The 25073-nt window shown below is 44.7% G+C and overlaps 2 protein-coding genes and 1 long non-coding RNA gene across 3 annotated transcripts in view; 2 read left to right on the top strand and 1 right to left on the bottom strand.

The window, feature by feature from the left end:
* Positions 1-25073, bottom strand: part of SYN3 (synapsin III) — a 191556-nt gene that overhangs the window by 80740 nt on the left and 85743 nt on the right. The gene's annotated exons all lie outside the window — the stretch shown is intronic.
* Positions 5782-8321, top strand: LOC116653506. Its single transcript, XR_004307503.1, has 3 exons — positions 5782-5866; positions 7482-7620; positions 7859-8321. It is a non-coding gene; the product is annotated as an uncharacterized LOC116653506 (long non-coding RNA).
* TIMP3 (TIMP metallopeptidase inhibitor 3) overlaps positions 9840-25073 on the top strand; it is a 36340-nt gene continuing 21106 nt past the window's right edge. Inside the window, exon 1 of the mRNA XM_015863707.2 lies at positions 9840-10188. Within this exon, the coding sequence (XP_015719193.1) occupies positions 10065-10188 (124 nt within the window). The 5' untranslated portion in view covers positions 9840-10064. The remainder of the gene's footprint in view (positions 10189-25073) is intronic.

Genomic DNA, 25073 nt, shown 5'->3' with positions numbered 1-25073 from the left:
TTTCAGTTAAAGAATGCTTGGTTGAAATCCACATAACATGAAGATACAGTTTAAATGAAAAAGCCTAAAATGCTTGTCTATCTAATTGTCATACTTTCTAGTGCTAGGAGAAGATTGATGAGGAGCCACTTCTCTGTTGGTAGAACCTGTTACTGCTCACACTGCTGTTTTCTATGGGTTATTCAATGAGTAGATCTCTCTGTAGATCCCCCCTGTGCATTGCAAAACTTTACACTGAGAGCCCTTTCCTCCCAGTCCCCAGCTAGGTGTCTAGGCAGAGCTTTAAGCATTGCTTCAAATCACTGCTGCAGATACTGGGAGAACAGAAGAATGGGAGCTGTGCTGTGGAGCACTAGGGAGGAATGGGAAGGAGAGAAGGAGAGGAGAGGAGAGGAGAGGAGAGGAGAGGAGAGGAGAGGAGAGGAGAGGAGAGGAGAGGAGAGGAGAGGAGAGGAGAGGGAGAGAGAGGAGAAGAGAGGAGAGGAGAGGAGAGGAGAGGAGAGGAGAGGAGAGGAGGTGTCATCCGTAACCACCAAAAATGTATCTCTCCAGCTTTGAAGCACTTCTGATGAACCATTGCCCTGGAGCAGCCCAGGTTCCCACAGTCAGGCACCTGGTTTAACACTGCACTCCTGGCCAACACTCTGAGCAAGGTTTGGTGGAACAGAGGTACAGAGAGGTATTTTCATGCTCGGGATACATGTTCAAGCTGTGATACCCTCATAACTTTGCTCCCTCTTTGGAATCTATACATGAATTCAACACCTTCCTGCTTCATTCCCAGGCTGGATGCGGCTCTGGGCAGCCTGGTTTAGTGGTTGGCGACCCTCCTCATGGCAGGGGGGTTGAAACTGATTTATCATTGTGGTCCTCTTCAACTCAGGCCATCCTATGATTCTATGATTCTGTGATTCTAAGATTCTGTGATTCTAGGATTCTATGAATCCTGACAACTCTGGGTGGTTGTCACTGATGATTCTGATACACATTTGAAGTCCTTCTTTCTGAGCAGTACCAGTGGGGTGAAAGAACATTCATCCATACTATGTGCTTCCCCTTCAACGAGCACCCCACACCCAGTGCGCTACCTGTTGCTCTTGCTACAAACTAAGTTAAAATTAAGAGTTGAACTCTGCAAGTGTAGAACACTGTTTCTTTGAGCTCCTGCTAGTAATGAAAGATATTGTAATCCTAGTTCCGTGGTTCTTGGTAAAGGTACTTTTGTTCAGTGTGAAGGAAAAACAGAGGAAGTTTGCTCTGTTCCCCTTTCTTGACTTCACCTCCAGTTGTGCTGCATATGGTTACAAGATGGAAATCAATTCTAGTCACAGTGAAAATCAAGGTGCTTTCCTGCACAGCCGGGGAACTGCTCAAGCTCTTTGCATAAAGGGGAATGAAGACGGTAGACTTCTCTTGCTTTCTTCAGAGGAGAAAGAATATTATTTTCAAACTGTGCTAAATCAAACACTGATCTTTTCACTGCCAGCATTAATATATGAGGTGTGGAACTTACACTGCAGATCTGAAAGGGTCTTTTGATGAGTGCATTATTCGTCACTCAGGAAGAGTAGGACAATAAACAAATGACAGAATCCTCCTCATTCCCGGCTGCAGACCTACCATCTCCTCATCTTTTGTCTCACACTGTGTGCCAAGATTTATGGAGCAAAATTCCAGTACAGTGAGCAAACAGAAATGCTGCTTTTTGCTCCATAGATGAAGTAGGTCTGTCCTTGAAGTTTCACATCAGAAATCCCCAGCATTTTGTGCTTTGGATGGTGAGTCTGTGTGGGAGAGACGTGTCATAAGTGAGGTTGTCCCATCATTAGAGACCGTCCTTGTAACTAACACCTCTGTTTGCAGCTTCAAGTAAGAAACTATCTGGACTATGGGGATGAAGCGATTTGGCTTATATTGTGGGAAGTCTTTGCAGGTTATGCAAGAGAGCAAAAGACAGTAAACTTTTCCTGCAGCTGCACCTGTTATGCAGATAAAGACAAGGCCCTTCTTTCAGACCCAACAGCCTGACACTGTCTCCTGGCTCATTAATGTAACAAAAAGAGGAATGCCAGCCCCTTGGTGCTCAACTTTCTGCTTTTCATGAGTACAGTGATTTCAAAGGATTCCAACATACTTTAGAACCAGTGGCACATCCTATGGACTGGTTGTCCTATGGGGTGTGGAGACACTGCAGCTCTGCTAGCTTCAACTGACACTCAGGGTAATGTACAAGATAAAGGGCCAATGCCTCCTGACTGGGATATTTCTTTGTCTCCTACCTTAACACAGTGTTGTGGAGACCACTGTATCATACTCAGTGTCTCTGATGTGTGTCTCTGGTGTGTAGAAAAAGGGGAGAAAGACTATGATGGGAGAGGAGGGAGTTCAGTAGGTGTCCTCAGAAGGCTGGTGAGAGGCAGAGAGGGGAGAAGGATCTTGATGCTCAGCATGACAAAAAGGTCCTATCTCCCATCCCAAGAGAGACTGGGCTCAGAACCCCTGTTTCTCCATGGCTGTTCATACCTGCCAGCAGCCAGGCCAACCCTTGAGAGAAGGCAAGGGATGTCATGGCTTCCCCCCACATCACTTCCCAAGGGGACTGAAAATCAACAAGATTTTCCCTTATCTCTGTCAAGCAGCACAAGAATGGGGGCTGTGAGCAGAGAGACTTGCCTGTCTGCCTTGCTCACACCGGGGAGTTATTTGGCCCTCCACAAATACATCCAACAACTGCAGTGGCTGGTACCCTCCCTCATGGAAATGTATAGCACGTTGTAGGGGGCAGATGAGTATTTGACATTAGGATAGGGTTGTGGAAATGCTGTTCCACTCTTGAAGCTGGACAGGACAGAAGGCTACAGTGAAGGAAAGCAATGGGATCTCTGACATTCACACAAACCTTCAGGCTCTCATTTCACAGAAAGGAAAGCTTGCTCAATAGGTGTTCATGCAACTGTGAGGGGACCAGATGTTACTGCTTCTTTCTCAAGCTCCCCTCCTAGGCCTCTACAGAGATACTGTCTTCTTCAAGTTACACTGATAGAAACGTCAAACCTTGATTACAGTCACAAATCTACAGCTCGTGAATTCTTCTGGACACAGTGCCACAGAGCTGCCTTAAAGCTCTCTTAAAAATGTCAGGCATTTCAATCATTTTAATTACTGTGCATTGCATAAGCCTGAAAACTGTTCATACAAAGGAACAACTGAAAAGTGATTTTAGTCGCTCTCTCTCTCCTCTCAGTGCCAGCCTCCAAAGCTCTGTGAACACCAGCTCTTATTACCATTTGAAGCACCTCATCTATTTGAAATCTCTTTGTTCAGTCACTTAAAGCTATTGATGCTGTTTCGAAGGGGTTTAAAATCAAAACAAAACTTCAATTTGGAAATAGCTACAGCAGCATGAAAGCAAAGCAAGAAAAATGGAAGAAAAAAACCCCAACTTATTATAAACAAAAATGAGAGAAAATTAATTTTTTTGGAATGAGGCATAGGCAGGTAGAGCCAAGCAAATCACATCCTGCTCCCCGCCCCCAACTCTGTCAGGCCATCTAATCACAGCCTCCTGGCTTGAACCCTGTATGGTACTGAGCCCTTTGGCCTGAATCCAGAAATGCACTTAAGCTTATATTTAACTTTGTGCATATAAATGGTCCTGTTGACTTCAGTGGACCATCTTGTGTGCTTAAAGTTGAACACGTGCCTTCGTGTTTTGCTGGAATGGGGCCAAAGTGCAGAGTCATGTGCATGAAACATTTTCAACTCGATAAAGGCTGTTAGAAGATATTTCCTGGTCACCTTTCTGCAGCTGATGCCACATTGCAGCCTGACCAGAGGATCCCCACATTACTGAGAGGGTGATTTCATATTCAACAGTCCCTTACAATGTGATGCTGTTGGTGGCACACAGTGCCCGTGTTTTGCTTCCAGACTGGGTGCTCTCTGCAAGCACAATCTGCGAAGGATCCATAAAGATTAAATACAACACAGAACTGTTAGAGCTGATGGAAGTTTAATGGTGTATCTCTAATTAAAAGTTTGGGAATGTGATAGTGTTACCTACATCTGGCTTGCAGGCAGGAAGGTGACATAATTCCTCTGTGACCTCAGAGAAAGAGATCAAATAAAAAAATTCATATGTATAAATAGAATCAAAGGCATTTTTGAATAAAGAGTCATTTTAAGTAGCAGATGAAGTCTATAGATACAACAGTTATTAATAGAGAAGTTTTGGTTTCAACCTCTGTTACACACAAATTATAGCAAATAAAGTCTTCTCAAAGGAAAGTGTCTGAAAAAAAACTACACTCAACCAACAACAAACCTGCTGAAAAAAAGAAAATTAGGAAACAAAAGCATCTTTTGCTAATGCGATGTGTGACCATTTCAGTAGGATGCCTTTGACATATCAAGGCCTTTGACATGGGCCCCTCCCACATCCTTATCTCTGTATTTGAGAGATATGGATTTGAAGGGCAGACTATTTGGTGGATAAAGAATTGGTTGGAAGGTTGCAGCCAGAGGGTTGTGGTCAATGGCTCTAAGTCCAGATGGAAGTTGGTGACGAGTGGTGTCCCCGAGGGGTTTGTCTTGGGTCTGTTATTTGTTAACTTCTTCATCACTGATGCAGATGATGGGATTAAGTACACCCTCTGCAAGTTTTCTAATGACACTGCTGCTCTGCTACACAGGAGGCTTGAATCCCGGGGGTTGGACTCGATGATCTCTAAGGTCCCTTCCAACCCGCACAAGTCTGTGATACTGTGATACTGTAACACCAAGCTAACTGGTACAGTTGATAGGACAGAAAGAAGGGATGCCATCGAGAAGGACCTAGACAAATTCAAAAGGTGGGCCTATGTGAACCTAATGAGGTTCAACAAAACAAAGTGCAGCAAAGTTTTGCACTTTGGTCAAGGTAATCCCAGATATGTATACAGACTGGGAGAAGAATTCCTTGAGAGTAGCCCTGCCAAGAAGGACTTAGGGGTAGATGAAAAACAAAATGTGAGCCAGTAGTGTGCGTTTGCAGCCTGGAAGGCCAACGGTATCCTGAGCTGCATCAGGAGAGGTGATTGTGTCTCTCTACTCTGCCCTTGTGAGGCACTATCTGCATTACTGTGTGCAGGTGTGGGGCTTCAACCTCAGGAAGGTTGTGGAGCTGTTCGAGAGGGTCCAGAGGAGGGCCACAAAGGTGATCAGGAGGCTGGAGCACCTCTCCTATGAAGACAGGCTGAAGGAGCTGGACTTGTTTAGCTTGGAGAAGAGAAGGCTGCGGGGAGACTTCATTGTGGCCTTCCAATATTTAAAGGGAGATTATAAAATCAACTTCTTACACAGGTGGATAGTGACAGGACAACATGGAATGTTTTTAAACCAGAGGAGGGGAGATTTAGGTTAGATGTCAGGGGAAAGTTTTCTACTGAGGGTAGTGAGGTGCTGGAAAAGATTGCCCAGAGAGGTTGTGGATCCCTCATCATTGCAGGTTTTCAAGGCCAGTTTGGATGGGGCCCGGACAACCTGATCTTGTACTTGATCTAGCAGTTGGCAGCCCTGCCCATGGCAGGTGGATTGGAACCTGATCATCCTTGAGTCCCTTCCAGTCCAAGCCATTCTACAATTCTGTAATTCTATGACATAGTGTGGGTGTGCTGTCAAAGAGGACATTCGGTGTGTAAAAAGTCCCTTCCTACCTGCTATATAAAAGCAGAAGAGCAGTGACATCTTCTAGAGGGTGTGAAGCTGAATTGATGTAAAGGATATGAGGGTCATTAATTTCAATAAATGTTTTCAGGACAAGATGAGGCAACTTGGCAGCCAGACAATTTGGAGTGCTGATGGCTCTACAGACATGAATCTAGTCAAGGTACTATGGGCAATCTAAAATGAAAAAATGCCCACAGTTCAGTAACATTTAAAATTAATGAGCTGTTTGTGGAGGTGGCAGGATTGTTTGAACTGCAGGCCGAATTCTCCTGGCTTAATCTGTGCTTTGCTTGGTTTAAGCCAGCTGAGCTCTGGGAGGAGTTGGGTCGTCTACAGAGTTTTTTAAGTTGGTGGTAGTGAGTGTGTATTTCTTTTGTTTGTTTGTTCATTTGATTAAGCCCTTCTGTACTAATTACATTCAGATGCTTTTGTCAGTTCAGAAGCAGCTTTCTGCCAGCATCTGGAAACCCTCACAACTCATTGTGAAAGGTGATCAGAATGGAAGGGAATACACCTTTAGTTCATTTGCATCAACACCTTATGCCTCTTGAAGGACCATCCCAAAGTGCTTTTATCTCAGCCTCTATGCCTTGCTCTGGGCTGATCCTTTCCAGTCACAAACAGGACTTGTGGAAGGAAAATGATATTAGCAGTTACACTCTTGATGTATCCTTCAATGAGTACCCATGGAAGCAAATGTAGTTCTCTCTCCTCACTTAAACAAGGCACTCAGCTTAACATCCCTCCTTCTGTGAAGAGTGAATTCTTTAGATATTGCAAGGAACCTGACTTCATCCACTTGAGATGCAAACATCTCTTGCAGCGCAGTGCCCCCTAGCACTGTCTCTACACATTCGTGCATTACAGAGAAGAATGCCACTTTACTCAGGCAACACCTGCAAGACATGGCTTTCCCTGGGAAATTTCACACCAACTATTGACCCAGCCCAGTCATGCTTAGCTTGTGGGATCCGACAAGATCACAGCATGAAGTGGTGTGGCTGCCCAGTAAAGCAGAGAGTTCCTTAATTGTGTTCAACAGTGTGTTCTTGCTGGTGGACTGAAATAACATAGATTTCTTTATTTGGTGACATAAATCAAATGTGAACTCTAATTTTCTCAAGATCAAGGTCTTTATTTTCTCCTTCTTTTCTTGCTATGTTTTTAATGGCCATATAAGGCTTAAAGTTTTGTCTAGCCAAAGGAGCTGAATGCTAGTTAATTTTATTTTTCCCCCTGCAGTTACTCCCACGCAGACAGGGCAGAGGGTAGGGACTCAGAATGAGTTTTCCTTTCAGTTCCTTAATTGACTTTGTGCAACTTTGACCACATATCAAAATTTTCTCATATAAATAAACAAACGCAACTCTTTCCTGGCTACTCCAGAGCACATTTTAGTGGCAGGGCTCAAGGTGGAGAGGCTAACATTGAACGTCTAATAGATACAATCAGAGAACAATACATAATAGCTCTATTTCTGAGGAAACTAATGTATAAGCAGGTAAAATGATTGAACAGAAACCTCCTAGCAGGCCACGGGCCAGACTGAGGGTTCCTGAGTACTATTTACCTGTGATTTACAAAGATAAAGCACTCTCATTTCTGTGTATGTTAAGTGGCAAATAAATACAGTTATTGCACAATATCTAGTCCTACTGGACTGTTATTATTGCATAGTATCCTTCATCCTTACTACTACAGGGAAGTTCAACTCTTTGAAATGGAATACCTAGGTGTCAAAAAAGCAGAAAAATCAGTTAATTCCTCCTGTTCAGACACAGGTACACCCCTCTCAAATTGCAGCAGAGAAGAAAATGGTTCACCATGACACACAGACAACTCGAGCATCATCCCTTCCAAAGAGCTGTGCCTTGCCACTAGGTCAGACTGCAGCACTCCTTTTCAGCATGACAGGTAATTGCAGATTACTTCTCTGGGTTACATCTGAAAAGTTAACTAGTTCATTTAATCAACACAAACTTGGTGTTTAACAAGCTTTGTCGGTCCCACTGTAAACAAGCTACTGAAGTGCCTGAAGGAAGGAATCTCAGTAACTTCTAGCCCCGTTCCTTCTCCCCTTGCAGAAAGCAAGGTGACTGAAGGGTTTGTTTTTCAGCCTCCTCTGAACGTGTCCCGTGTCTGTGTATTACAGGCACTCAACATTTACGCAACACCCAGCACCTTCAAAGCTTGTTATAAAGTATTCAGCTTGTTAGTCCTCTGAACGCACCGGAAAGGTGTTATTACAGACATGAAGAAACCTTCTCAGAAGATCTACTTGGACAGGTGGTGCTGGAGTTGTGATTATAATCTAGTTGTGTGTGGGCCAAAGTCTCTCTTATTTACACCAGTGTCAGATGATGGAATAACTCTGTTTCTCTCAGGTACTGATCTGAGATGCTGATAGATCAGGTGCATCATGATGTTGGTGATATCAAACTTTTTAACAACAACAAAGAAAAAATGAAAGTGCCAGACACACCTCGTTTTTCTTCCGTGTTTCTCTGCTGAGGTCAGTGGAATTATTCCTTGTTTACACTCAGTGAGATTGAAGTGACAGCCTGATCTGACAGATTCAACCTCAGCCCTAGTACATGGAGCTGACAGCCTAAATACCTAAGGAGCTTTTTGCATGGGGTTTCTCATATTGCACTTTGAATCCAAGTGATTCTGACACTAGCATGCCTACATCTAATGTCCCATTTAATGTCCTGCTTTGTGTATACCTGTACAACCTGTTATCACCTCAACACCACACAGCAAGGAGAGGGACCTACATTTCTGTAGAGCCAGGAGCTGGATTTGATGTTCCTTATGGGTCCCTTCCAATTTAGGGTGCTCTATGATTCTATGACTTCCGCTGTTTGCTTTGTTATTTTGATAGCTGCTAGCAACACCCATCTTCAACCTTTTGTACACCTATGCCCTAAATGAGAGCCTGTGTTTCCACCGAACTGGATGCTTTAATTTTATAGGGGTGGTATGATTAAAGAAAAGGTGTAGGCAGACTGTGGTTCACCCAGATGGAGCAGAACTGTAAATCTACAGACTTAGCTGACTATTTAGAAATTTAGGACAGCTGGTCCCTGGCCTTTAATACCAGCATCATTTATAACTAGACATGCTTAAATCTTGTAAACCCCATGGAAAGTACTCTGACATTACATACACTGGTTTGATACAGTGATTAATCACTCCTCGGTTCCCTCTGCAGGATAATAAGGCTGTCTGCATCCTGCAGCTGGCAATCTCCTTCCTCACTGTCCCAGCTCTACTATAACATTTACATTTCTCTGGCTGATAGAAATGTACTCTTCCAAAAGGGGATAAGGGAAAACAAAACAAGCAGGACTTTTCTATAAATTCCTCTAAAGCTGCTCTGCTAAAATACACTTTGAGATTAAATGCTGGGAGTGCCTGGGTAGATGTAACACCGCTTTCCCCAGCTCCAGCCTTTGCTGTCTGCCATCTCATGAAGGGCAAGTGGGGAGGCAGAAAGGGCATTAGGGCAGGATGAAGGGCCACAGGGCAACATCATGGCAAGGGGTTCAGCTGGGACCTGTCCTTTCCCCCATCCTCCTTTCACTGCTTAGTGCAGGAGGAGCAGCGGTGAGGTGCTGCTTTCCGCTCTTCTGAAAACCCTTCGCAGTGCCGTTTCCTCCCACCTCCCGCAGCCAAAAGTCAGTTTACAGCCAACTGAGATGACTGTGAGAGAAACACCCCGAGCTCTGAGAGCAAACAGCGACTCCACGACCGTCTGAGGTGCCTCTTTCCCCTCATCAGGGGAGGCAGACCCTCACTGGTGCGGAATGGGCTGCGTGGGACAGAGCCGTGCAGGCAGCCGGCACGAATGTTTGCGTTGTTACGAGCCGCAGCCCAAGCCGAGCTGAGCACTTGGCCCCACAGGGACTTGTCCTCTCCTCAGGGGCACTCCTCCCTCAGGGGGCCACTACCTGCACCACCAACCCAACGCCCGCCCGCGCACGGCGCTCCCCGCTCTATTCCGTATAAGGCGCTGAAGCCGCGGCCACAGCCCCGCCCCGTCCCGCTGGCCTCTCCCGCCGATGAGGTAATGCGGGGCTCCTATTGGTCGGCTGCGGCGGCGCCCCCGGAGCCTGAGAGGGCGCGATCGAGGCTATAACTCAGCGCACGGGGCAGCGCGGCACAGCTCGGCTCGCTCCAGCCCCGCTCAGTTCTACGGCGCTGCGCACTCGGGCTCGCTCCGTGCTGCCGAGAGAGGGCTGCCCTGCCGAGACCGAGAGAGACGCGGTGTGAGAAGCGAGCGAGCGAGCAGCGAGGCTCGAGTTAGGCGAATAGAACAGCGGCTGCAGCTCGAAGCGCACCCCGGGGCAGGCAGCATGACGGCGTGGCTCGGCTTCCTCGCCGTGTTCCTGTGCAGCTGGAGCCTGCGGGACCTGGTGGCGGAGGCGTGCACTTGCGTCCCCATCCACCCGCAGGACGCGTTCTGCAACTCCGACATCGGTGAGTGGCTCCGTCCCCGCGCTGCGGGGCTGCCACCTGCCCGCTGCAGGGCGGCAGGGAGCGCCTCGCCGTGGGGCGTCCCGCGGGGCTCCGGAGGGGAGGGGGCGGCCGGAGTGCTGGGGAGGCAGGGACGGGTGTCACCGCGCCTTTGGGACGCTGCGTCTTCTTGGGGCGATCTCATAAGCGTGCGGACACGTGTGTTTTTGGAAGGCTGGAACTCTTCGCTTGGTCCCCCCTTGCTGTGGGGTTGAGCATCCTTACGATCAGCCCTGCACGAACGTGAGATAGGGAACACCCAAACTGTCTCGGGACTAGAGTTTCCATTACCTCTTCGTCCAAGTTCTCTATTTTGTTTGTAGCTGAGGCTGCTTAGCCAAATACGGTTGCTGTTTGCTAAGTGGCAAAAAGTACGAAACCCATCAGCGGTGTCCTCTGTGCTACAGCAGGACACGTGTCCGCCTAACAGTCTGCACGGGCTGTCACCTCGGTAGCGGAGTGTGTGCATGGAGTTTTCTTGCACCTCCGTTGGCTGTTGTAGTAGTGCGGTGTATGGGGGGGCTGCTGGTTCCCACTTGTTACCAACTCCAAGCAGAGTCTGCAAGGAAACCCTCCAGGCGGCTGCTGTGGAAGTCAAACAGAGTAGAGTTCTTGGTGCATTCCCTGCCAGTGACTTTGCTTGTAGCCAAACTTATACAAAAGCTGTGGCTGTGTCTGGTTGTTCAGTTCTCGTTTCTGTAGAGTGTCTGAGTGCCAGAAGAAAACATTACATGTTAAAAGTGCTGGGAAGGCTCAGCGATGAGAGCCTGGAAAATATTTATAGAATAGTTTTAGAGTGGGGAATCCTTCCAGGAAACTGCGGTTGAAAATTCTGCTGAATATCCATATTTCTGCCTCTGTTTTTCAGTTTGGGTTAACAGTGCTACCCGAGGGGCAGCTGCCAGGGACTGACAGCCTTTGTGACAGTAAGGATGGGAACCCACTTTTCCACAGCTAAAGCTGCTGACAGCACGTGGCCTTCATTTGCTGGATACCTCCTTTGGTTCTCTGTTTAGGTCATGTTGTAGTAGATTAAAGGTAGATTTTGGTCAACTTAATTTTGGGGAAAAAAATGATGTTAAATAAGTTTTTGTTATGAATGCATGCCGACGACAGTATATTTTTGTCAATCTGTTACGAACTAGGAGCAGAGTTGACTATACAGTTCCATGCAGCAGCGCTTCTAAACTTTAGGGCAGGAAGTTTTGCTGTTTGCCACTCTGATTTCTGGTTGAGTTCAAAGCCATGTCCTTCATCTCCCCTGTCTCTGTGCTGGAGTTCTTGTGTCTCATGCCTTGGCTTTTTCCCAGGTGTGACATTCAGAAAGTTGGTGTCAGTGGGTTCGTTGTGCTTTCAGACATGATGGTAATGCCAAGATGCATGTGGGAAGAGAGCAGCTCATGTTATAGGATGACTTAAATGCGGGTTGTGGTTAAGACTGCAGTTTGGTGTGATAGGTTGAAGCAAAAGTAAATCCTTAGCTAAATTTTCTATAACTGTTGGAAAAATGCAGTGCTTCTGCAGGTTGATCTTTGTGCACGCTGTTATGTTCTTCATGGCGAGATGCATGTTAAAGCCTTCTAGCTGTGAAGGAGTTAACCATTTCCATGGAAACTGGTGGCAGTGTACTGGTGTAGTTGTTTGGACAGGCTGAACTACACGCTGGGTTATAAAACACATTGCAAGGAAGAAAGGGATTTGGCAGCAAGTTTTTATCGCTCTTGAAACTCCTGACAAAATACCAGCTCAGAAGGGAGGAGTCAGTGCTGTAAGAGCTGGAGCAGAAGAGCATTTTAAAATAGCTCCTAAAACAATACAAGGAATTAACTAGCTAGGTGGCAGCCTTGGAGAGGCTTTTCATCTTTGGAAGCCCTGAACGCCTAAGGAGATAGAGTCTAGCACTGTAATGCAAACTCTCGCTTTTGAGCCTAGGCAGTGAAGTCTTGCTCTCAAGTTTATTCTCTCCCCCTCTGATCTCACATCACTAGACACTTAGTTTTTAATTTTCCCATGGCTCCTTTCTGATGCAGCCTCCCAGCTCTGCAGTCATTAGAAGGCTTTAATCTTTGCAGGAACAGATGCTCAAATAAACCCATTGGAAAGGGCAGCCCTTTAGGATGTATGTCCTGTGCATGTCAAAGTGAGCTTTCTAAAGCAAGCTTGGGCTAAATACACAACAATCTTACTTTCTTCCTCTAAAAAATGAAGAAGAGAAACCACTCCCAGACTAATTTAAAAGGGTCTTTTTTTTCCTCAGCATGTGTATTGCAGAATGATGAAGAGAGCAAAAGTGAAGAGGTGTGTCTCATCTGACCCCTTGAGGTCAGTCAATAAAAAAATTGCTTTTTTTTAACTCCTGGCTTTCTTTCTTCAACTGGATCGATATGTGCCAGAACAGACAGTACAGTAATTAGACAAACAGCAATCCTACGACATGCCATCTGAACTTTGCTTCCTCCCCTCCCACCCCCTGCCTTCGACCCCTTCCAGATGTGAATATTTTTCTTTTGTTTGAATTAAGAGACCTTTTGAAAGAACAGACACCAGGCATGCTTTGTTCCATTGTGACAAAGCCCTGACATTTCCAGCAGGACATAGCTGACATGAAAAGGGCTTGTTTGTCCTTTTTTTTTGCAGGAGCAGCAGGAACTTTTCAGTTTGGCTGCTGAACGTTGCATTCACAGGTTTGGAAAAACGCCTCCTCCCTAACTTTCCCTCAACATCCCCTTCAAATAAAGGAGAAGTATGTGAAATTGCAGGCTGGATTTCTACAGACCAACCAATCTGTAGATGATAACGAAAGTACTTTGTCCACTCCACGCTTATCTCAATTTCATCTTGTGCATATACTTCAGAAAGAGCTATGGCAGTACTGGCTGTCTCTTAAAAGTTCAAAGGAGTTTGGAATAGCATTCTTTTCTGTAGATTGTGTTGGGGGAAGAAATGTAGCTGTGATTAGTGTCCCTCTGCCTTCTAAATAGCCTCACTCTTGGTTAAACTAGAGTTGGCAAGCTGTTGGTGTGAAGGATGCCATTCATACCTCCATTGTTCCATACCCTTTGAAAACCAGCCCTTTTTCTTTCACTGGTTTTCTTTACAATCATTCTGCCTTTTTGTTAGAAAGCTAGAAGAGGCATGCAGAACAACTTGATCATAGATGAGATCTTAAAGAAATTGAGGAAGTTTTTTTTAACTTGTATGGAATTCCAATGTCTGTGTTTAAAAACATGGCGAGAGATGGTGTTCTTTGTGCCTGGTTTTGTCTTCTTGCAGAAAGATCACCATTGTAAACTGGTGATCCTATTGGAAAGTGGGAATATAAGTTTCTTATTTGCTGTTTTGTATGGTTCTTTACAGTTAAAGTAAACCCTGCTCTACTTGAGGAAAGAGATGACCTTCTGGGATGTGGAGCTAGTCCCATCTCCAAATGCAAATGTTAAAATAAAATATATATGTGGTGGAAATCACTGCTTGGAAGCTGTAGTGCAGAATATTATATAAGGTTCCTTTGGTGTCTCGTTACTATTGCATGTGTTTACTCCAGATTTCCTGCAGGAAGTAACTCCACCAAGACCTGAGAACCAGATGTTCCAACCTTGAGTCTTAGAGCACCTTGCTTAATGCAGATGCCTTTTAAGTTCTTATTTCCACTGATTTCCCACCTGTTCCAGAGAACTCTACCTGGCAACTGCTCCTCTAGCCTTCCTGAGAAGAAGAAGCAGGCTGGTGGGAACACAATTATGTACAACTATATACAGCACTAGCATTTTCTAGCCCAGCAAAGATTTTTACCTGGGGTGGGAAAGGGTGTGACTTGTTCATGTCTATGTGATTCAGGTTGTGGAGGTTTGGTCATTTGGTCACAGAAGAAGTGGCTCAAGATAGCAAATGTTAAGTCCACTGGTGAAGCTGAGAATGTGTTTTCCAAGACACCAAATGCGATTAGATCTGGCCTTTCAACCTCTTAGATATGCCAACTGGATTGGCATCTGATGCAATGGATATCTGTACTGCTGTGTAATCCCTCTGACAGTCACAGCGGGACCAAGAATCTTCAAGAGGAGCACTTGGTGAGTCACCTTGGCCATAACTGGATGTTAAGGCTAAGATGAAAACCTAGTTTTTCCTTGTAACAATGTTGACTGAGGTCATATTTCTTTTTCCAAACAGCTCCAGTACCATCTGGTGCTCTTATGTAGCTCAACCAAGCATGCTCCTTGAGAAAAGGAACCCATGTGGTCTGTGCAGGAGGTCTTGTCATTAAACGAAACTTCCACTGGCTGCACCGGATGGGAGTTCATAAGAGCTAATAAACTTGAGATGACAGTTTGGTGTGAGTTAGCAGGCAAGGCTGGGTATGCTCTGCTTGCTAGCTCTGAGCAAAACTAAGCTATTTCAGCCCTATTAATGCCTGGGGTGCGTGTGTCTGAGTTTCCTTTTAGTGATGAGTATCCTTACTCTCAACTCTTAGGGTATGATTATCCTTTTTCACATGATGTTATTGATTAGAAACAAATGTTAGTGGTGAAAGGACAGTGGCGTAAAAGATGTGAGAAGATAATTGAGCCTTCAAGCACAAATTTGTTAAACAAATACAGAATGTGTTGAACTTAAAGCTCATCTAAACCTCCAAAGAACCTCTGCAAGTGATATGTGGAACTTTACTGATGCAACTTTAATGGACTGATACTGCTTTTTAAGCTAACTACACCTCCTGTAGATTTCTGAATGAGGAAAAGTTGACTAAAGCAGTTGACTGTATTGGGAACTATTTAAGACCATCCCAACTTTTCCTTAGCTTTGAGCCACTGAGCATTTACTGCCAACAGCAGAGCTGAAGGCCAGCCTCTATAATAACCCTCTGTGTCTGAGCACTCAAGGCACAGAGGAGGGCTGCTTGCTGCTGAGGCTTTATTAAAACCAAGAATTCTTTAAAATGGATGTCTGAAAGAGTGTATTGAAATGGCCTATCAATAAACCTACTGCTGACTCTGCTACCAGTGTTCTCTTGCCCTAGTGGGATAAGTGCTTCTTTAAACCTGGGCTTAAACTGGTTTTGCTTTGGAATAACTTGAGAAAAGGCTATTAACCTGTGAACTTGTTGATTAACATGACAGCTAGTAAACATGAAGCACGTGAATTTCAAATTTCTACTGTTTGAACATATTAGGTGAGACCAAGGCGGGTTAAATTGATTTATACCCTCTTATACTAGTTCTAAATCTGGCCCAGTTGTCGATATGAAAAAGGAATGCTGGGCCAACGTCGTACTTACGACTTACATAAAGCAGGTGTAGTGCCGCTGGTCTCAGCAGCATTTCAGTGGCTTTTATCAGAGCTGGATTTCAGGTGATGGTTTCAAGTTTCTAGGAGGAATGTTACAAACACTGGAGTGCATAAAACTATTATATTAAAAAAAACACCACCACAATAGTTAACCTCCTACTGTAATGTGAAGTAGTTCTCTTGAGTGACCAGACTGAAGATATAGTGCATTAATTGACAGTGCCTAATAGCATAAAAATGCAAGTAGTTTTACACAACCCTGATTATTCTATTTATTCAGTGTTTCTGCCAGCTTGAAAAGATTCTGTGAGTCTTTTGGAAACAAGATAGAAGTCTCTTGAGTTTCATGCTGGTAAAATAAATGTTGACTATGAATAGTCCAAATTCCTTCTTGTGTTTATACAAGACCTTTCCAGAGGGCAATTTCAGCCCTTAGAAACAGTATACAGACAATAAAACAAGATAAATAGAGAGACGTGTATGCAAAAAATATCATCAGACCTCTTCAAATGTCAGCACTGGTTTTCCTAAGATGTAGACTGGCATTTTTGTCTTAGGGAGAAAGGAGTTGATCTGGGGTATCTTTCCTGGGACTGAAATCCACCAGGAACCAGGATAGAGCAGTGCTTGGGAAGGCTGTTGTCAACTCAGGGGTTGGAAACAGGACAGAGCAGTGCTTGGGGAGGCTGTTGTAAACTCAGGGATTGGGTCCTGAGTTGTGCTACTGGGAAAATAGTGGTCTGTGTCCATGGGCTTGGGTATGAAAAAGTTTATCGTTGCTACTGATGGGGGAGGAGGATGATCACAGCAATAGACTCAACTGGGAACTTGTAATGGGAAAGGTATTTAAGAGACAAAGGAGCGGAAGACCCTTCAAAAAGTACTCATAGAGTACAAGCAGTAGCAGCCCAACTCACTGCTATGATTAGCACCTGATAGTTATGGATTCTGGACAAAAATGTACACTAATCAAAAATCCATGATCTTCCTTGATTGCTCATCTATTGTTAAAGTGACTGGGTACTGTAGTCCTGCTGGTTTCAATCTGATACAAGAGGTAAAGGTATATGAAAAGGTCTAAGGCTGTAAAAAACGTTCCCATAGATTTTTCCTTCCTTACATACTTGACTTTAACATATAAAGGCATGGGTTTTTCCTGACCCGCATGATCACTGGTACTTCAGCAAAGCAGGTATAAGTTGTGCTGTGTTTACACAATACTTGCACAGACAGCAGTAGCTATACCAGGTGCAGCAGTGTGAAGGTAATGCTTTATTACTTATTGCTCTCGGGTGTTTCATTTAAAAATAAAAGTAAATAATCCTACAGCAGCACATAGGAAAAGGGAATGCTTCTGTTCCACGGGGCCGTGTTCAAAACGTGCAAAGCTCCTGCTGGCCTAGGCTGAGAGACATGAGTTTTAATTCCCTTGTGCTGTATTGTAATTACAGTACTGGGAATCTAACATCTGTTACCTTTTCTCACTGTTTCCCTCTGTAATGGGTGTTACTGCAGTGCAGCCTTTCAGGGAGGCCTGCTGGCATTGTGTTAGCCTTTATTTCTGTGGAAGAGCACTGGAGCAATTGCTCAGACAGCAAGTTCAGTGCCTCCTGCTCAACAAGCAAAGGTCTCAATCCCCTGAGATTTAATCAGCTCTCTCAGGTTTTTGGGGTCAACTGTAAATAGGAACCTCCTTCCTCTAGTGAAACGGTTTTGGACATGGTCTCCAAACAGTTAAAAATATTTAGGGAAAACGAAAAAGGGCTTACTTGTACCAAGACAGGAAAACCACAGAATGGAAAACTTCCACTTGACTTTGAAAAACGGGAAATGGCTGGTGCGGGAAAGGCAACAGGTAGGGGAGGAGAGAGCCAGAGGATATCTGTTCCCCTGATGCTTCTCCTTTAGCTCCGTGTCCTTCTGGGGAAGGTGTTCCAGGCCAGCCCTGCTCTTCGGGGCTCTTTATATGCTTTCCAAACACCCGCCCCAGTTTCCTACTTCCTGCCTGGTCTGACACTGCTATAAATATCTTCCTGCCTTTCATCAGCCCAGGGATACACACGCTGCAGATTAAAGGGGATTGAGGTGACGGTACAGAACGGCCTGCAGCCCAGCCCTTGGCACGTGTGGGGTTGCTGAGTCCTCTGCTTTGAATTTCTTTTGGCAGATGGAGGGAGGCCTTTGAGACAGACACAGCCGCCTTGTTTATCTCGCTCACCTCTGGACTAGGGTATGCAGGCCTGTTTCTGAGTAAACGGTTTATTGCAGTAAGTGATAAACTGCGTATGGCACATAGCTTAAAGCTGGAACATGTCTGGTAATTGGGAGAAGGGAAGGTTTGGAGCAGAGACTTAAGAAGGAACAAGTGACACCAGCATAGAGACCACACTATGGGAAAGTACCACATTTGCATCAATGAGTACCATAAATGCAATGGTGAAGAGAGACAGTCTAACAAGAAAGCAAGCAGTGACGTGAACTCTGGGGCATGTAAGAGGCCATCCTGTGCAGTGTTGCCATAGCCAGAAAGTCTAGGCCCCCCTTTCTCCTGCAGGGACGAAATCACCAACCTCAAGAAGTGTGGGAAGACAAGGGCAGCAGTTCCTGTGCAAGCACCTTGCTATTGCAAGGATTGTGCTGGGGATAAAGGCAAGATGAGTTCTTAAGATCTTTGTTTTACTTTTGTAAATATGAAGAGTAGCACCTATCTCTTCTTTCTTCCTTTCTTCCTTTCTTCCTTTCTTCCTTTCTTCCTTTCTTCCTTTCTTCCTTTCTTTCTTTCCCCAAGGGAGCAGAGGATTAAGGATTTAGTTGGTTATTTCCTTAGAGGATCAAGATGAAAAGGAGACTTCAGTAAGTCTGCTTCCATCTTCTCTACAGATGGTGTATGTGCAGTAGAATTAAACAGCTGTCCTGCTTTTCTCCACTGTATAACAGTTTGCAGCTTTGCAGAGAAGCATAGAAATAGAGGATTCCACAACATCAGATTGAATTCTTAGGTAGCACTTTGAGAGACCCGAAGTGATCACAGGAAGGTTTGAATGGGATGTTATCCATTTGGAGAGAAGCTCAAGTAGACCTGGTGGCAAACAGCTGATGACCCTTATTGGTAGGTTGCAGTTTATACTTTCCCCTCAGAACAGGTGTGCTGCAACAGAACCTGACTGTGGTTGTGAGTCAGAGAGAGGCATCATCCATTTAGTCTGGATTTCCAGTGCTGTTAGAATCCACCTCCCAGAAGCCTGATGTGGGATAGTCTTGACTTTCCCATAGCCCGCTTCTGTCATACTAATTCCCTGTGGTTAAAGATTGATTCACACCCTGTGGTTTTTAACTCCTTCCAAAACTCTTTCAAGGCATTTGTTATTTTAACTCTGGAGAGTCTGTTTTGTTATCTGTGTGAATGTCAAATCTACCTCCCATCTGCACTCTTAAGATGCAGCTCTCTCTTGAAATTCCCACTGTATTCTGGGCTCTCTTTAGCCCACAGGATGGGAGTTATGCATTTATTCATACTTTGTTCTGACACCAAATTATTATGGATCTGCAAGGCTAGGAATAGTAAGTCCTTGTGCTTGCAAAGTCTTATATCTCTGTTGTGTGTCTTAGCACAGTTCTGCAGGGATGGTGCTGCAAGTTCTGAGTTGCATGATTCAGAGCCCTGAAGACGTGGGGCTGTGTGTTTTGTGGGGTGCAGGGGTGCACTTGCCTGTGCTCTTGCAGAAGAATGGCTCAGCGGATTGCTGCATGGTCTGCAATGCTATTTTTGTCATTCTCATTTGCTTTTCACACTTAGTCCCTAGATGTGAAGTCATGAATACTGCTGGTTCTTACTGACCTTTTTTACCATGCCTTTCATTCATACTTAAATTGGTTGAAGATATAGTTTAGATTGATAAAAGCAGACAGCACCTGTGTGCTTGACTGGATGGGAAACAAAGCTTTCACTAGTACCGGAAAGTTTTCAAGCCAATAGGTTCCTTCCTGTTCGTGCTGGTCCTCCGTGTTTGTTTCGGACTGCCCTTCTTTAAAAGGGATTTCCTCTGGTGCTAACTCTGGGTCTTTCTTTTCCTCCAGCCCCAGAAACTGTACAGAGACCTTTTCCTGTTTGTCTTTTGCACAGTATGGCAGTTTGGGCCTTTGACGTAAACTTTGTCCTTTGTGCTGTTCAAAGCTCCCCTTTGCTGAATTCAACAACATTGCTTACATATGTCCTGGCTAGGCTGTCTTCTTCATGGAAGGGCAAGAGAGCAAACAGAACAGGATCCAGGGCTTGTGGTTGTCTTAGCATACCTGATGCAGTCATGTTTCTCTTCAGACTCTATTTGTTCATCAAGCCACCATGAAGTCCATCCATAGTAGAGTTCCTTCCAGCATATATTCCTCTACACATATGTGGACCAACAAGGGAAGACTGACCACAGTGCTTACTAATAGATTATTGACATATATTTGGGGCAACCTCACCAGGTTAACACCACAGTCAAATACAGAAAGGGCAGCTTTTGTTCCTAAAAGTAATCTGAGTCCAGGAGGGAAGGGAAGGTGCTTGAAGGAGTTTTGTAAGGATTGCTATGTAGACCACTTGGGTTTGCTTTGGTGATGAAGTAAATCCTTCAGAGCTTCCAGCAGCTGTCCTAACTTGAGCAGTTAGAACCAGAATGCTGTTGTTTCCCCTCTGAACTGGAATTTTGGACTATATCTCTTAATTCTATTTTTTCCTCCCGAGAACATCTCCAGCTGAACTGCAACAAAAGCTTTATGGCCATAAGCGTACTGAAGTTCTGTGCCATGAACAATGCATGTACCTGGGAATCGACAGAGCTATAATGGTTTAAAATTACAAAAAAAAAAAAAAAAATTTTTTTAAAAAGAGTCTACTTTCTGTGTTCCTGGAGTAATTTCCCTTGGCAATGAGGAAGCTCTGAATGGAACTATGCACTTACGAGCTACATGCATCCGATTGGTCTGCCAGTATAATAGCAACAGCAAACAGGATCTGTGTTCCTTTCACCCAGTAAAGGAGACCCATGTTTTTGTGTGGGGGAGCTGTAGTGATAGTATTCTCAGCCCCATTTTTGCCTTGAGAGTGTATACAGCAAAGCTACAGCTAACAGGACCAGGTGATGCCAGTCTGCTTTCTCTTACTGCTTCTGATACTCAAGGTTTGAAGTTCCACTTCTTATCCCATTTCAGAAAGTGAGAGGGGAATACTTTCTTCTCTTGGTGTGTTTTCACTGAGGTCCCATACCAGAAAATGCTACTTGCACAGCTATAGCAGTGAGAAAGCAATCTGCGGCTGTTTTGCATAGTTGGATAATTTGTTAGTTTTGTTTTTAAGCCAAACCGTGACTCTGAGACTAACAGTGCTCCAAATCTTGTTAATGGTAGTCCATGTCATTTTGGAGGTTTTATCTTCTCATTATTTTCCATATACGTTCGTTTTCTGGTTTTGCTAATGTGCACTTCCTCAGCTTCTTTGCTTGGTGGAAGGAAGCAGGGGAAGGAAATCATGTGTATTGGTACCCTGTTTTTTTCTGCTTATCCCACAGAACATTGGAAGCAGAGATGAAACTGTGCTCTGGTAGGCTCAGCCTCTGATTTTTCTCAGGGGGAAAAAGCCATTTAACTATTCTTAGCTGGTATATTAAGTGTGAAATCAAGCAGTTCCAAGGGGATGAACAACTACCATTCAGAGGGAGTACTTTTGTGCTTCTGGCTTCTCCTCAGAGCTACAACAGCTCAGTGTTCTTAGAACTCAAGAGTTTCCCTTGGAGTAGTGGAAAATCGGAGCCATGCAAGGCTGCTACAGCTCCAGGCTCAGACGTGTGCCTCGTGTGCGTGTGTGTACATCTTGCAGTTCAGTGATGACCCCGATGACTTCTTGAACTTTTAATGACAATGCAGCTGTCTGTTCATGGTGCTAATTAACCCAAAAGCTGATTCCTCCCTCCCCCTCATTATCCGTTCTGTGAATGAGATGTGAAAACAAGAAGACGACTTTTCCCGTGCCCTTAGGGCTGTCTGAGCCTGGCAGCACTGACCCTTCTTGAGTAGAACTGAAAGAGCTGCTGCGCAATGGCCCGTACTCCTTTTTAATGGGTTATTAAAATTCCACCTTCTCCCCCTCCCTCCAGTCCTGTTACAGTTTGGAGTGAAGGCACTTAGGGGAAAACAGCTGCAGGAATAACTTTTCCCTCTTCTTTCGGAAGGGCAGATGCAGCTGTTCAGCCCCTAAGTCTGGGGATTCCACCACTACTTATTTAGGGCCTGATCCTGCTCTGCTTAAAATCGGAGGCAAAATTCCTGCAGGGTCCAGAAGGGAGTTGAAGCAAGAGGCTTCAGGAAGCAGCAATCACACAGTACTGCTCCAAAATGTTGAGAACAGCAAGGAAGCATAAAAAGAGTAGGAAGACATTTGTCACAGAGTTGATTTGCCTACAGTCTCAAAGAACAAGCACTCAGCAGCTCAGTGCTCTGCTTGAGGAACAGGTTAAGTTACTGTGTTTGTGGTGGTCCTGAGTGGTTTTTTAAAGTCAGCTCTAGCATGTCTGCGTTCATTTACGGTCTGTAGTGTTGACAGACTTTTATTGGCACCCTCTATTAAAGGACTGATCTCTCACGTTGGGTGCTCATTTTAGTTTAGATATTCTATGCGATCATAAGGAATAGTGGGTTTACTTCTTGAAAGGAAGCACCCACAGCTCTCAGTGGTATGAATTTGTTACTTGCTGCTTCTGAAAAACGAGGGGAAAAATGGAAGGTACTCTTGCTTCTGTCATTAGAGCTTGTTGCTGTCACCTCTGATTAATAGAGAGAAGGAGGAATCCAGGCATGTGTTGGAGAGGGTTAGGGTTTCTGTCCCATAGAGAAGTTTGAAGTGGTAGAATTTTATTCAGAATGAAACCAGATGAAAAATGAAAATACCAGAATTCTTCAGAATGAAATTTGAGGGAAAAAAGGAGATCATCTCATGCATCTGAAAGTAATGGTTTGAAGGGTTAACTTAAGATATCTGTTTTAAACAGAGGTGTCATGCTAATATGTAGCCATCAAGTGAAATTGGAGAGAAATGCTGATTCAGGATGAAAATAGATTTCAGTCATTTTTGAGGATAATATATATGTATATACATATATATACATTTTTTTCTGAAGTTGATCCTTTTCCTTATAAATTTGTGACTTAAGTAAAACCATATTTCCTGACAGGAAAAAGTGTTTCCAGAACCGTTTCTACCAGCCCTATCCCTGATGGCTTAACAGTAACAGCCTTCCCTTCTGGAAATTCTGATCAGGTTACGTGCTGCCCCTCCAGCCGGAACGGATTCCGGGTCATTGGTCCTCTGGGTTTACAATTTGCTTTTCCTGAGTGCTGAGCATTCTCTTTAGTGCACGTGTACCCACCTTTCACTTTGTTCCTTGGCAGTAGACGGCTCTCTGTGGGTTTGCTGTATTAATGAACAAAGGAGTTTGTGGCTGTGCTGCTGCCAGTGAGCTGAGCTGAGGCATTTCCCCTACTGTTTCTCAGTTATTTCCCTGTCAAAATGCTTAAGGTTGCTTACACCTGTGTTCCAGGTGTGAGCTTAAGCTAAACTCTACAAGCTGGCTCCTTGGCAGTTAGTTCAGGTTCATGACTGCTCTGCAGTAGAACCTGCTTACAGCTCAGAGCTCTGCAGAGGCAGGAAGCAGCCAGGCCTGGTGTGTACCCTGGAAATGATTACCCTTATCTGTAAACATTCAGCAGGGCAGTGTCCAGAGAACATCTGCCTCTCAAAACGGTTAATGGGACTTACAACCTTCAGAAATAGCAATCACTGTGCCAGAGTGGCTGTGAAAGGGCTAACCATCCATACAAGCTAACTGACTGGTAGGTTAACTTCCATTAAATCACATCAGGTTTGAGTGGTCAGACGAGCATTTCCATGTAAAAAGCAATGAACAGCAATACTGATGAGGGATAAAACACCGTGTAAGTCTTGAATTTGTGTAAATAAATAAATGCATAAATAAATAATAACAGCAATTGGTGGTGGGGCAGGCACTACTAACTATTGAATGTGTTCTCTGTGCTTGAAGAATTCTAGCCAAAAGCTGTGTCTCATTAGTATTTCATAGGGAACACCAGGTTGTATGTGAGTGTGAGGGTAGTAGCACATAACTTCTGGAAATCTATTTGACAGAGAGCCTTTTGGGCTGTCTGTGAACTTGAAATTTTGATTAAAGTTCCCTTTGATGAAGAAAGTAATAGAAGAACCAAGTGGCTATACTATGTCTCTCTGCTATGGTCTCTAAGGAGCATATCTGGTCAGACTGTCAGTAGGACGGTAACTGGCTGGTGTCTGCCTGTTTTCCCTGCTGCCAGCAGTCTAAACCTGCGTGTAGGTAAAATCTGGTGTCTTCAAAGCCAGAGGATATACAGCATGCATTAATGGTTACTCATGTAGTCACTTGTTGCTTACAGGTGTTGCTAGACTCCCAGGCCATCTCATTACCTCTTTCATGAGCTGACCTGTATCACTCTCCTATTACTTATTTACTACTTTACTCCCCAACAAATCGAGTCCCTTTGGCTCTTGGTGTCCCTGTGATGGATCAAACTGAAGCTTGATGTTCTGGAACACAAGGTACCCTATGGGATCCTGGATGGTTCCTGGCCAGGTGGGTGAGCTTGCCAGCATGGAGTGTCCTGACCTTGACCTGTAGTCAGTCTGACCGTGGCTGAAATGGGAGTTGAGGCACAAGGGGCTGACTCAGAGTACCGGAAGTCCACTTGTTATAATGAACATTGAATGAGGACCTGTGAGCTGCACCCTGTCTTTAAATGGTGTTGGAACTTCAGGGTGAAATTCTTAACGTAGCTAAGCTCAAAGATTTAATCCATACTGTCAGTGACTGTGGTTGGATAATGCATTTTTAAGATGGGTAATTACTAAATTCCTTAAGCGTTATGATAAATCAGAACTGTGTCATGGGTATGTCCAGTGTCTGTGAACAGTCTACAGAGTCTGTCAGCTTCTGAACAGTTTATACTATAATGGTGGGCAAAGGTAGTGGCTTCTGATAGAAGAAACTGTTTTGAATGCAGGTTTAATCCCAGCATCCAGCAGGCTCAATACTAGCAGGTCCTGTGAGGTCCTGTGCAAATAGGAACAGCAGAGCAGCACTTATAGACCTGACCTGGTTAGATATGTATACCTCTTTGGCATGGACAGCTGCTTAGTCTATCAGTTTAATGCATGTTTTCTAATGTGGGAAGGAATTTGCAGGCCCACCCAGTACCCTTGAAATCTATACATGTTCCCAAGCACTTCTTCCTCCCTAGCTCTACGTGCAAAATAGAGTGTAAACCATGTGTAACCCATGTGATTAGCAGAGTGTGGCCTCCTTGCAGAGCCTGGCACCCGTCCCAGCCAGCCGAGGTGCTGAAGGAAGAAGTCCTCTGAAGTAAGTCACTGTGGTGGGGAGTGTCCAGGCCTTCGGCTTTTGGTACTCCCTGTTTTGAAAGCTTTACATAGGCTGTCAGATCTGCCTTCTTTCCAGTGTGCAGAAGAAGACTGCTTT

This window comes from Coturnix japonica, chromosome 1, assembly GCF_001577835.2.
Source record: "Coturnix japonica isolate 7356 chromosome 1, Coturnix japonica 2.1, whole genome shotgun sequence".
Lineage (NCBI taxonomy): Eukaryota > Metazoa > Chordata > Aves > Galliformes > Phasianidae > Coturnix > Coturnix japonica.
Note: the sequence above shows the minus strand (reverse complement) of the source record. Positions and strands in the feature narration are given on the sequence as shown.